Consider the following 14,031-nt stretch of genomic DNA (forward strand, 5'->3'; position numbering starts at 1 on the left):
TCAATAGACGCATCTTATCACGTGGCTTGTTGAGCGCATCCATGCACGACTCACCATGAGCCCCACAAGAGCGAGAACCACACATTGTAGCGACCAAGAAGAGGTTAACCCATGTGACTCTACCCTCCCTAGCAACCAGGCCAATTTGGTTGTTTAGGAGACCTGACTGGAGTCACTCAGCACACCCTGGATTTGAACTCGCGACTCCAGGGGTGGTAGTCAGCGTCAATACTCGTTGAGCTACCCAGACCCCTATATAGTGATATAACTGTGGACTAGGTCCCCCTCGGGGGGAAACGATCCTGTCTTGTGAAGTGAAAATACCTGCTGATAAACAACTGAGAATGACTTCATGAACAGCAGGAAGAGATCAAATGCCTTCCATGGCCTTGCCAATTGCCAGATGTAAATGACATTGTAAATGTCTTCTGTAGGAAGCTTTGGAGTCATTCTGATAATCAGATCTCCCCCTTCTTCACACCTCAAAAAACTGGAAGATTCTCTTTTTGAAGAATGGTGCAATATCCCACAACACAGTGTTGAAGACTTGTATCATAGCATTCCAAGAAGGAGCTGTTCTGAAGGCAAACAGGGGCCCTGTTAATGTAATGCCAGGTGTTTCCTTTATTTTATCCACCCCATTTATTTATTCAGCTGTATGTGGCATGAAGGTATTATGGGTAAAAGATTAAAGTTCAAGGAAATCTCAGCTGTCTCGGCTACATTAAGACTTGCAAGCCATGAGGAAACTGAGGAAAAAACAGGTTGTGTGTGACAGAGCTCTTCACTGTAGTTTCAGGATTAAATAATTTAAAGGAGCAGTTCACCCAAAAATGAAAATTCTCTCATCATTTACTCACACTCATGCCATTCCAGATGTGTACAACTTTCTTTCTTCTGCTGAACACAAATAAAGATTTATAGAAGAATATCTCATCTCTGTAGGTCCATACAATGCAAATGAATAGTGACCAGAACTCAAAAGGCCCAAAAAAGGACATAAAGGCAGCATAAAATGAATCCATATGAATCCAGTGATTTAAATATATATCTTTGGAAGTGATATGATAAGTGTGGTTGAGAAACGGATAAATATTTCAGTAAGTTTTTACAATAACTATACACTTTCACTTCCACATTCTGGTTTTGAAGTAACTTTCACTTTCACATTCAGCCACCTACTGGTTGGGGCTAGTCAAAGGTGGTGATTTATAGGAAAAAGGACTTGCAGTTGAAGTCAGTTTTTCACAATTCCTGACATTTAATTGTAGAAAACATTCCCTGTCTTAGGTCAGTTAGGATCACTACTTTATTTTAAGAATGTGAAATGTCAGAATAATAGTAGAGAGAATGATTTATTTCAGCTCTTATTTCTTTCATCACATTCCCAGTGGGTCAGAAGTTTACATACACTTTGTTAGTATTTGGCAGCATTGTTTAACTTGGGTCAAACGTTTTGGGTAGCCTTCCACAGGCTTCCCACAATAAGTTGCTGGAATTCTGGCCCATTCCTCCAGACAGAACTGGTATAACTGAGTCAGGTTTGTAGGCCTCTTTGCTTGCACACGCTTTGTCAGTTCTGCCCATAAATGTTCTATCGTTTTGAGGTCAGGGCTTTGTGATGGCCACTCCAATACCTTGACTTTGTTGTCCTTAAGCCATTTTGCCACAACTTTGGAGGTATGCTTGGGGTCATTGTCCATTTGGAAGACCCATTTGCGACTGAGCTTTAACTTCCTGGCTGATGTCTTGAGATGTTGCTTCAATATATCCACATGAATTCCTTCCACATGATGCTATCTATTTTGTGAAGTGTACCAGTCCCTCCTGCAGCAAAGCACCCCCACAACATGATGCTGCCACCCCCATGCTTTATGGTTGGGATGGTGTTCTTCCGCTTGCAAGCCTCACCATTTTTCCTCCAAACATAACGATGGTTATTATGGCCAAACAGTTCAATTTTTGTTTCATTAGACCAGAGGAAATTTCTCAAAGTAGTTAGATCTTTGTACCCATGAGCACTTGCAAACTGTAGTCTGACTTTTTTGTGGTGGTTTTGGAGCAGTGGATTCTTCCTTGCTGAGCAGCCTTTCAGGTTATGTCAATATAGGAATCGTTTAACTGTGGATATAGATACTTGTCTACCTGTTTCCTCCAGCATCTTCACAAGGACATTTGCTGTTGTTCTGGGATTGATTTGCACTTTTCACACCAAACTATGTTCATCTCTAGAAGACAGAATGCGTCTCTTTCCTGAATGGTATGATGGCTGTGTGGTCCCATGGTGTTTATACTTGTACTATTGTTTGTACAGATGAACTTGGTACCTTCAGGCTCCCAACGAAGAACCAGACTTGTGGAGGTCCACTAATTGTTTCTTTTTCTGAGGTCTTAGCTGATTTCTTTTGATTTTCCCATGATGTCAAGCAAAGAGGCACTGAGTTTGAAGGTAGGCCTTAAAATACATCCACAGGTACACCTCCAATTCAGTACACCTCCTATCAGAAGCTAATTGGCTAGTTTTCTAAAGGCTTGACTTCATTTTCTGTAATTTTCCAAGCTGCTTAAAGGCACAGTTAACTTAGAGTATGTAAACTTCTGACCCACTGGTATTGTGATTGTCAATTAAAAGTGAAACAATCTGTCTGTAAACAATTGTTGGAAAAATTACTCGTGTCATGCACAAAGTAGATTTTCTAAACGACTTGCCAAAATTATAGTTTGCTAATATTAAATCTGTGGAGTGGTTAAAAAAATTAGTTTTAATGACTTCAACATAAGCATATGTAAACTTCTGACTTCAACTGTAAATGTTGATCTGTTTCTCACCCACACCTATCATATCGCTTCAGAAGATTTTGGTTTAACCACTGGGGTTGTATGGATTACATTTATGCTGCCTTTATGTCCTTTTTTGGACCTTCTGAGTTCTGGTCACCATTCATGTGTATTGGATGGACCTATAGAGCTGAAATATTCTTCTAAAATTTTTCATTTGTGTTCTGAAGAAGAAAGTAAGTCAGACACATCTGGGATGGCTTGAAAGGGAGTAAAGGATTAGAGAATTTACATTTTCTGGTGAATTATCCCTTTAATGCGTATTAAAAAGTTATGCTTCAAAAAAATGTCTTCCTATAAAATATATCAAATATATGATGATGATTTTTTTAATTTTTTGTCTGCAGTAGGAAACAATGCAGATTGTTCTGCTTGAAATGTTATTTCAGATGGCTTTATTCTTTTTTTTTAATGAATACATTTATTTTTTCTCCCCTTTTCTCCTCAATTTGGAATGCCCAATTCCCAATGCGCTCTATGTCCTCGTGGTGGCTTAGTGACTCTGGAATCTCAGTTGCCTCCGCGTCTGAGGCCGTCAATCTGCACATCTTATCACATGGCTTGTTGAGCGTGTTACCACAGAGATGTAGCGCGTGTGGAGGCCCACGCTATTCTCCGCGGCATCCATGCACAACTCGCCACACGCCCCACCGAAAGCGAGAACCACACATTATAGCGACCACAAGGAGGCTACCCCATGTGACTCTACCCTCCCTAGCAACCAGGCTAATTTGGTTGCTTAGGAGACCTGGCTGGAGTCACTCAGCACGTCGTGGATTCGAACTTGCGACTCCAGGGGTGGTAGTCGGCGTCAATACTCGCTGAGCTACCCAGGCCTCCAGATAGCTTTATTCTTAATCCCTTGTGGGCTTTGTTAAACACAATCATATGGCATTTTAAACAAAATGGTATTATCTACCGGTACTGTTCCATCTGGTGTGGTTTCAGACTTATAAGACATGTAATAAATATAATATAATATCAATATCATGTCACATATAGTCAAATATCATAAAATATAAGAATGGAGGTATTACAAGTTAGACTCATGTGCATGTGTGAATCAGGCAGTGAGTTTTCAAAAAGTTTAAAATGAGAATTCAAAATTATATAATAAATATATATATATATAAAAACATGTTTGATGATCAGATACATACATTTTCAAATTACTTTTTTTGGTTCACCTCCCTGCTGAAAAGACCAGCTCAGACCAGCATTCATTTTCACACTGGTCTAGGCTAGTTTGTTAGTTGGTGCTGGTTTGGCATTGGTCCAGCTGGTTGACCAGCAAAACTTAGTGATGCTGCTCGACCAACCAGGTCTTTTTGATGAAGCTGCTGGTCTATGGAGGTCTTGCTGGATAAACAAGATAAGAAGCTTTTTGGGCAAACCAGCATGCAAAATGCAACAAGTTGGTGACCAGCTATGCTGGTCTTTTCAGCAGGGTTGACTGGTGCCAACAGCCTAGAGACGATGGTTAGAATACATCTATCCCTCTATCCACACTCTCTCTGTCTGTCTGTCTCTCTCTCTCTCTCTCTCTCTCTCTCTCTCTATATGAAAACACTAACCCCTCACTGCGTTGTTGTTGTTCTGTCATTGTGGCCCGGCGATGGCTGTGTCTCCAGGTCAGAGCAGAGGATTCGCCTTCGTCGAGTTTAATCACTTGCAGGAGGCCAACCGCTGGATGGAGACCAACCAGGTCACTTCACACTGCACACACACACATACACACTACAAGTCCACACGTGTATGGATATACAGTATATGCCCTTTACGGCTGGATTCCTTATAATTTCACAGATTTTGTCATCTCTTAAAAAATGAGGTCACTTTGTTGCCATTTTTGTGTTCAGGCTGAAAAGCATAGTTGGGGGTTTTTCTGGAAACACTCAAGAAATTTTAATCTCTGAGAAATTCAACTGCTTATTGTGTTTCTTTAAGCTCCACTTGTGTATGCTATAATTTCCTCATTTCAGTCTACAGTTGTCATTCTGTCTTGTGATCCTATGGTGATACCTGCTCTTTGTATTGTGCATGTCTAGTTGAGCCCAAGTGTCCTTGAAATGTGTCTGAGACATTGAAATGCCAGAATTGTTTCATGAAGTGTAGAAAATGTATAGTTGTGGAGTCCTCCACAACTGTGTCTTTCTCTGTGTCTTTTATTCAAAATATTTTAACAGTGAGTCCATAGTTGAGCAGAAGAGCCTGAGGTTAAGCGACTTGCTCAAGGGTACACTAGTGATAGGTCATGGCTAGTCTTGCAGAGCCAGACTTTTTACTACTGACATGAAGCCTGGTCAACAGTGCACTTTATTCTGGCCTAGAACTGCCCAGTTAGACAACATGAGACTTTCTGACCGACACGTAAAGCAACCTACCATAGTTTGATTTGTTTTTGCATGCTATTTAGGGGCAGTGGCGTAGCCAGGGGTGAGGCCCACCCAAAATATATCCAGGCCCACCCAGAATATTAGAGATTATTATGATTTAACCTGTTGATGCTCATTGACCCCACCCATGGGTTTGACTTTACTTTGCTTAAATGAGTTCACATTTACTATATAGTGCGTTGTTCAAAATTCTTCATAATGTTGATAAATTATACACCTTTATAATATGTAAACATAAAAACATTACTCTTTTTTTTTTTTTTTTTTTTTTTTTTTGACTAGACTATATAGTATATGTGAACTAATTTAAGCAAAGTGACATCAGTTCTGGGACGGGGGCATGCACATCAACAGGTTAAAATATATATTTATAAAATAGTTTAAAAAATGCTTAAATTCTGATTTCTGAAAGTGTGAAAGAATGTATGCGCCGCATCTGTTTTTTAGAAAAATGTGGTAAAAAAAAAAAAAAAACTTGAAATGTGAAAACTTGGCCCATCCATTTTTATTGAGGCCCTCAAAAAATTAATTTCCTGGCTGCCCCCTTGTTTAGGGGCAAGCAAATCTGAAACTGATGAAACCACAATAAAACTCAGTCTTCGTGAACAGTTGTACAGAAAACATAGAAATTGTCAAAGCTGAGACAGAGTTTATGGCTCAATTCTTATGGGGTTTGAACCTACCGCCTTTCTGTTACCAGCCCAGATCTTTAAACACTATGCCACATCACCCCCTTAGTTCTTTTGATTTTAACTGGGCAGGAAAAAACATTTGTGGAACAGATTGTGGTTATGAACGGATGCAACAGCAAAAGTAAAACTAGTTAAACCAGACTAGAACTAAATGTTTAAGCATAGGGTCATGTTGTATCTTTATTTGTCTATTATTTTTATTATGGAGATGTTTTCCTAACGCCAGTGTGAAGGATAACTCAAATGAGGGGAGCTGTCTGTGATTGTTTTTAAACTTTGCGGTCCTGAAGAATATGTTTTTGGCGCAGATGTTCAATAATGCGTTTGAGTCTTTATTTTAACTGTCCTCTCTTCGTTATATGAAAAGGGATTTTCTTTTGTGAAACTGCTGTCTGGATGTTTTATGTGTGGTGGGTTTCAAGGTGGGCAGAAGTGAGCTGGACATTTTCTTTTGTTCCCCTGAATGGGGGAGGTTGAGGGTTCTGGCCCAGAGAGCGTGTCTGCACACTCACTCTCACACACAGGCCGGTGTGTCTTTCTGACTCCTCTCAAGCTGATGGTGACATCTGTCGTCTTCTTTCTCTCTTATCCAGTCTTATCCCATCCCTCCACTCTTCTCTCCTGCACTCTGACCATCTTGTGTGAGATGAGGTCTCAAGTGTGCCAATTCCACCCTGAAAAGGATATTTACCCTCTTATTCTTTTTCCCTCTCTTGCTATGTGTCTCACTTTCAGAGAGTGCTCACTATATTGGGACAACGAGTATCTATGCACTTTAGTGATCCAAAGCCCCGGGCTAATGAAGACTGGCTTTGCAATAAGGTAACTTCATTATATTTTAATGGTACACTAATTCTGAATTCTAAAGTAAATTTGTAAAAGTGTTGGTTTAGTAAAAGGGTACAAACTAGTAACAAGACTACTCCCATGTTGTTTTGGACACATACTCTGGTAATACCATGGTTTTTGGGTTTGTAGTACAATATTATTCTTTGAATTGCCTTAGAGTACCATGTAAATAACATGATATAAATACATGAATATGGCAATCATAGTATTTATCATTTTCCCATGCAATTATCATCTGATACCATCACTGTACCATGGTACCACCAAAGAACATGATTTTAAAGGGTTCCTTTAATTTAGGTATTTTAACTATTTCTGATCCCTTTTTTAACCTTTCAAATGGAATTGTTGACCAAAATAAAGGACATTTTATTTTAAATGTCATAGTTATTAAAGGAATATTTCGGGTTCAATACAAGTTAAGCTCAATCGATAGCATTTGTGGCATAATATTGATTACCACAAAAAATGTATTTAGACTTTTCTTTAAAAAAAGCAAAAATCTTGTTTACAGTGAGGCACTTACGGTGGAAGTAAATGGGGCCAATTTATAATTGTTGAAATAGTCTCAAGACGTAAACAATATGCATGTTAACATGATTTTAGTGTGATAAAATCATGTTATAACCTTTTACTAAACTAAAGTGTTCATTACCAGTGTATCAAACCTTTGTATGTATAATCATAACATCCTGTAGATACAGTCCAGACATTAGAAAATGTTTAGATCGGAAAATGAACTTGGGTTACGGATGTAATAAAAATGGACACAAGTTTTTAGGAGACCACTGTCTGTTAAAACTAGCCAGAAATAATACTAGCCGCATGATGAAGTGGGGTCAGCACTCGTAATAACATGTAATATTACATTTTTATTCATTGTCATTTTCACATTAATGGGGAAAAAAACAATGTGACAATTGTAAAAGCAGCACTTACAGTAAGTACATGCTGAGGGAAATCTCTTTTTAAAATCTGCAAACGTTGACCTCTAAGACACTGGTATGAAATCCGATTATGAAGCACTAGTTGGATTGAACTAAGATTGAAATCGTGATTTGGCCTTGTATGATTAGTATTAAAAGGTTACCAAATGGCGTTTAATTCATTCATCTTCATTTACTGCTTCTGTCAGTAATGCACGAGCTAGTGGTGCCATCTAGTGGCTGTGTGTGGAAAAGCACTGAGCAGCGCATCATAGGATATTATCTAATGTTTATCATATTACAATTAAAATCATGAAGCTTTTCAAAATGATTCCTTCCCAGATGTTGGCTATAGATTTCTTAACTTCTGTGCTCTGTTTGGGTGGTTATGTGCTGATCAACAATTGCTATGTGTTTGTTAAAAAATATTGGTAACACTTTACAATAAGGTTCTATTTTTTAACATTAGATAATGCATTAGGTATCATGAAATAACAATTAACAATATCTTTTTTTACAGCATTTATTCATCTTTGTTAATATTGCTTAATAAATATACAAATCTTCATTGTTCATTTACGTAAGTTACTAGTGCATTATATGTTAACATATACAGCATTTGGTTTAAAAAAATGTATATATATTTTGAAATTAACCAATATTAATAAATGCTGTAGAAGTAGTTTTTATGGTTAGTTCATGTTAATAACTGTTATAACAATGTTGTTAAAATGTCGATAACTGTAATAACATTGTTGATAAGTGATGATGGGGATTTCGCTGTCCCCCCACTTTGCTCGGTACATTTTCCTGCTTTTTTGTGCTTGGCTGATCACATGCCTGTTTACAGCTCAAATAATACATGCGTTTTAACAGAAGAAATAAAGTTTGTGCTTTTATAAAATATTAAGCTTCACATTTCTGCCTTTACACCCTCCAACATTTGGCCCCATTCACTTCCACTGTAAGTGCACCAATGTAATTTTTATTTTTTTTTTGTGGTTAAGCCACAGATGCTGTCGATTGAGCTTAACTTGTTTCGAACCCAGAATATTCCTTGGAGGGGATTTTGAATTGAGTTGGATCCTATGAAAGTATCTCTGCTGAATATTTGCATATTTACAAAGAATGTCCCTCTCATACCTAGAGAACCTTGAGTGTTTTATGCAGCTGTGATATTATACAGACATATGATGTGTTCATTTGTAATGATTGACAGTGTGGAGTGCAGAACTTCAAACGAAGAGAACAGTGTTTCAAATGTGGCATTCCAAAATCAGGTGTGAATTGAAATCAATTTGTTGCCCTTTACTCATGCTTTAAATGGTAAAAACATGGATATTAACATAAATCTGTGCTAATGTAAATCATATCGCCCTCCGTTTTCAGAGGCTGAACTCAAACTGCTACTGGTGTCGAAGAGTTTACCCCTGGGGCAGTTAAAGGACTCCGCTCAGGGTTTACTGCCCCTCCCTGCCATATACCAGACTGTGGCTCCAATTCTCAACATTAGTTCCTCGTCACAGGCTACTGAGGTGGCCAATGACAGTAAGAAATGTGCATCTTGAAAAGTTACTGTGGTTAGACACACACACAGTTTTGGACTATAACATCACTTGTGATTTATTTTATTTTTTTAGCTCTGATACTGAGGAATCTGGGACCCCACACCACACTGGAAACCATTTTAGCTGCTCTGGCTCCGTTTGCCACTCTGTCCTCCACCAATGTGCGACTCATCAAAGACAAACAGACGCAGCTTAATCGGGGGTTTGCTTTCCTGCAGCTCACTACTATTGTGGTAAGATTGTGACACTACATGGTTTGACAACCTACCTTATATCTAAGAGCTGGAGATGGGCCTGGTGTCCAGCTACATGTAGGATTTGTTGAGCATTAGATAACATTGACCATTACAAATATGTTGAAATCAAGTCGAACCTCATCCAAGTCTAAAATATTTGCAAACAATACAAAATGTTCATAGTTCTATGAAAAAGGTTTGGGGACACCTGAATGCCTGAATAAATTGTCAGCATCCAAACAATAAAGAAAATTAGAATTAGCCTCCGAATAAAAGATGGATTTCAGTACGACATTTTGTGAAGGGGTTCGTCTACTTTATATACAGTTGTGCTCAAAAGTTTGCATATCCTGGCAGAAATTGTGACATTTTGGCATTGATTTTGAAAATATGACTGATCATGCTGGTCTTTTATTTAAGGATAGTGATCATATGAAGCCATTTATTATCATATAGTTGTTTGGCTCCTTTTTTAAATCATAATGATAACAGAAATCACCCAAATGGCCCTGATCAAAAGTTTACATACCCTTGAATGTACAAGCACGGTGTGGTAGTTTCAAGGAGCACAATACTTGTTGACCCCTCTCCAAACATAGCACTTATGGTTGTGACCATAAAGCTCTATTTTGGTCTCGTCGCTCCAAATTATAGTGTGCCAGAAGCTCTGAGGCGTGTCAAGGTGTTGTTGGGTATATTTTAACCAGGCTTTTTTGTGGCATTGGTGCAGTAAAGGCTTCTTTCTGGCAACTCGACCATGCAGCTCATTTTTGTTCAAGTATCGTCGTATTGTGCTCCTTTAAACAACAACACCGTCTTTTTCCAGAGCAGCCTGTATTTCTCTGAGGTTACCTGTGGGTTTTTCTTTGTATCCCGAACAATTCTTCTGACAGTTGTGGCTGAAATCTTTCTTGGTCTACCTGATCTTGGCTTGGTATCAAGAGATCCCTGAATTTTCCACTTCTTAATAAGTGATTGAACAGTACTGACTGGCATTTTCAAGGCTTTGGATATCTTTTTATATCCTTTTCCATCTTTATAAAGTTCCATTACCTTGTTACGCAGGTCTTTTGACAGTTCTTTTCTGCTCCCCATGGCTCAGTATCTAGCCTGCTCAGTGCATCCACGTGAGAGCTAACAAACTCATTGACTATTTATACACCGACACTAATTGCAATTTAAAAAGCCACAGGTGTGGGAAATTAACCTTTAATTGCCATTAAAACCTGTGTGTGTCACCTTGTGTGTCTGTAACAAGGCCAAACATTCAAGGGTATGTAAACTTTTGATCAGGGCCATTTGGGTGATTTCTGTTATCATTATGATTTAAAAAGGAGCCAAACAACTATTTGATAATAAATGGCTTCATATGATCACTATCCTTAAATAAAAGACTATCCTTTTTTGCATGATCAGTCATATTTTCAAAATCAATGCCAAAACTTCACAGTTTCTGCCACGGTATTCAAACTTTTGAGCACAACTGTATATTACATTTAATTTTCTGTTGAAGCATGATTTTCTGTAAAGCAGCTTTGAAACGATGTGTTTTGTGAAAAGCACTAAACAAATGAAAATTACTTGACAAAGATTTGTTTGAAATTCTCGTCATGCATGTTTTCATGCCAAAATACGGGGATACTGATTTTCTTTTCTTTTTTTTGTTTTTTTTTGTTGTTGCTATAATAACTATGATAACTCTTTACAATAAGGTTCCATTTTTTTTACATTATTTAAAAATGTTAGTTAACATGAACTTTTACAGTATTTATTAATCTTGTTTAATGTTTATTTTAACATATACTAATACATTTTTCAAATCAAACATTGTATTAGTTAGCATTAGATAATGCACTTTGAACTTACATGAGCTAACACTGAACAACTGTATTTTTATTAACCAATATTAAAAAATGCTATGAAAATTGTTTATTCAAGATACCTAATGCATTAAATAATGTTAATGAATGGAAACTTATTGTAAAATGTTACCAAATATGTATATGCAAAAATATACATTTGTAAGTCTCTTTGGATTAAAATGTCTGCTAAATGAATTAATGTAAATATACAGTGTGTGTGTGTGTGTGTGTGTGTGTGTGTATATATATATATATATATATATATATATATATATATATATAATACATATTTCAAAGCTGTGTGATTTTATACTTACAGGAAAGTGAGATGATGGTATATTTGAATATTTTTAACATAATAATTTTCTCTTTATGATTTTATTTAAACCAGAAGCCCTCACACGTGACATCATACACTGTCCGTTGTGCTGTCCAGAATAATTCTCTATTATTTTCAATGTTCAAAATCTATTGTGCTCACTCCTTTAGTCTTCAAAAAGGTAAATGACAGTATGCAAATGGCTAAGCTGGCTCTGTTGGGGCTGGGAAAGGATTGTGGTCACAGTACATCTGTGTCAGACTAACACAAACAGGTGTCTTTTGTGTTTTAGGAAGCTTCTCAACTCCTTCAGATCCTCCAGTCCCTGCAGCCTCCACTCTCTATCGATGGAAAGCTCATCTCTGTGGAGTTTGCCAAGGGATCCAAACGGCAAGAGTTCCTATTGTTTTCATGACTTTCCTGTAGCATTACACTATCACTGTTGTGTAATAGTCAGAGAGAGAATGTTTACAGAGAAATTTCAGATTAATGAACTGTAATGTTTTCGAATTGTGTTGAGCAGCGTTGTAAGCGTGTAACTTTCTCGCTCTCTCAGGGATGTTTTTCTGACAGACAGGAGTCGGGTGAGTGTGGCGACAGTAGCAAGCACGGCTATAGCAGCAGCTCAGTGGGCCGTTACTCAGGTAACAATGTCAAGGCTAAATTAACAAAATAGGAATATTTAAGGAATAATTGACTCCAGGCTGTTTTGAGATGAATGAAAAATGATTCACACCCAAGGTGCGATGTGTCCATGATGTAAAGCACAGTGCATTTAAAGGGATAGTTAATTGAAAAAAAAAAAAAGAAAATTCTCTCATTTACTCACCCTCATGCCATCCCAGATGTGTTTGACTTTCTTTCTTCAGCAGAACACAAATGAAGACTTTTAGAAGAATATTTCAGCTCTGTTGAACCATACAATGTAAGTGAATGGTGACCAGAACTTTGAAGCTCAAAATACACAAAGGCAGCATAAAAGTAATCCATATGACTTCAGTGGTTAAATCTATGTCTTCAGAAGTGATATGATAGGTGTGGGTGAGAAACAGATCAATATTTAAGTCCTGTATTTACTATAAATTCTTCTCCCTGCCCAGTGGGTGGTGATATGCACGAAGAATGTGAATCACCAAAAACAAAAGAAACATATAAGTGAAAGTGGAGATTTTTAGTAAAAAAGGACTTAAATATTGATCTTTTTCTCACCCCCACCTATCATATCACTTCTGAAGATATGGATTTAACCACTGGAGGCTTATGGATTACTTTTATGCTGCCGTTATGTGCTTTTTGGAGCTTCACAGTTTTGGTCACTATTCATTTGCATTGTATGGACCTACAGAGCTGAAATATTCTTCTTAAAACACTCATTTGTGTTCAGCAGAAGAAAGTCATACACATCCAGGACGGCATTTTCTTTTTTGCGTGAACTATCCCATGTGTATTCATTTATACCATAGCATGCACATGTTTATATAGTGTGTTTATCTCAAGACTCTTTTCAGGGTTTTGTCCCTAAAATGCTCTTGTGTGTAGAACTTTTTCCTTGCATCACCTGAAACTACTTCATAGCCATGCAATTATAACAAATGAATCTACAATTCCCTTGGAACAGAATCAGTAACTCAACAATGCTGTGGTACAAATTTAAAGGAATAGTTCACCCAAAAATTCACCTTGTCTTCTAATGCGACACGATTGCTTTGTGTGACAAACAGACCAAAATGTAAGTCCTCATTCACTATAAATCTGTGTGTGAATGAGCTTCTCTCATGAACCTGCCAAGGAGATTGCGGATGTCAAGATTTATAGTGATTAAGGTCTTACATTTTTGTCTGTTTCTCACTAAAAGCTATTGTATCTCTTCAGAAGACATGAATTAAACCACTCGAACCTTATGGATTACTTTTAAGCTGCCTTTAAGTGCTTTTTGGAGGTTCAAGGTTTTTGGTCCTCCTGCAATACGTGCTGATAAACCTCCGGGTATTCTTCCAGAAAAAGTAGCAGTCTCTTTCTGTCTCCGTGCAGACTGCCCAGCTCTCAGGTGCAGCTCAGAGTGGTGATTTCAGTGTGCACCAGCAGGGGGCATCTGTGTTTGGGCAAGAAGCCGTGCAGGGTGTCACTGTAGAGGCGCAACCATTTAAAGGGCCAGCAGCTGCTGGTGTGACCGGCCTTGCATCATCAGGTGCTTCTAGGGGAGGAACTGCCTCTACAGGTGAGCAGATGTACAGGATTACCACAGCCCAGTTACATCTACTGTTAGCCCATCTCAGGCATGATGTTCACTAGTTAACAATCTAAACACCAGGCTGAGAAGTTTGATTCTGAAGTTGTAAGGAGGT

General features: G+C 37.9%; 1 protein-coding gene across 2 annotated transcripts in view; it reads left to right on the top strand.

The window, feature by feature from the left end:
• The window catches only part of rbm10 (RNA binding motif protein 10), a 42,505-nt gene that overhangs the window by 10,294 nt on the left and 18,180 nt on the right, over positions 1–14,031 (top strand). For both annotated transcript variants that reach the window (XM_051659775.1, XM_051659774.1), the window contains exons 6-13: positions 4,470–4,543; positions 6,662–6,748; positions 8,921–8,981; positions 9,091–9,249; positions 9,342–9,502; positions 11,979–12,076; positions 12,243–12,330; positions 13,718–13,904. In XM_051659775.1, the coding sequence (XP_051515735.1) occupies positions 4,470–4,543; positions 6,662–6,748; positions 8,921–8,981; positions 9,091–9,249; positions 9,342–9,502; positions 11,979–12,076; positions 12,243–12,330; positions 13,718–13,904 (915 nt within the window). The remainder of the gene's footprint in view (positions 1–4,469; positions 4,544–6,661; positions 6,749–8,920; positions 8,982–9,090; positions 9,250–9,341; positions 9,503–11,978; positions 12,077–12,242; positions 12,331–13,717; positions 13,905–14,031) is intronic.

Source organism: Myxocyprinus asiaticus, chromosome 28, assembly GCF_019703515.2.
Source record: "Myxocyprinus asiaticus isolate MX2 ecotype Aquarium Trade chromosome 28, UBuf_Myxa_2, whole genome shotgun sequence".
Classification (NCBI taxonomy): Eukaryota; Metazoa; Chordata; class Actinopteri; order Cypriniformes; family Catostomidae; genus Myxocyprinus; species Myxocyprinus asiaticus.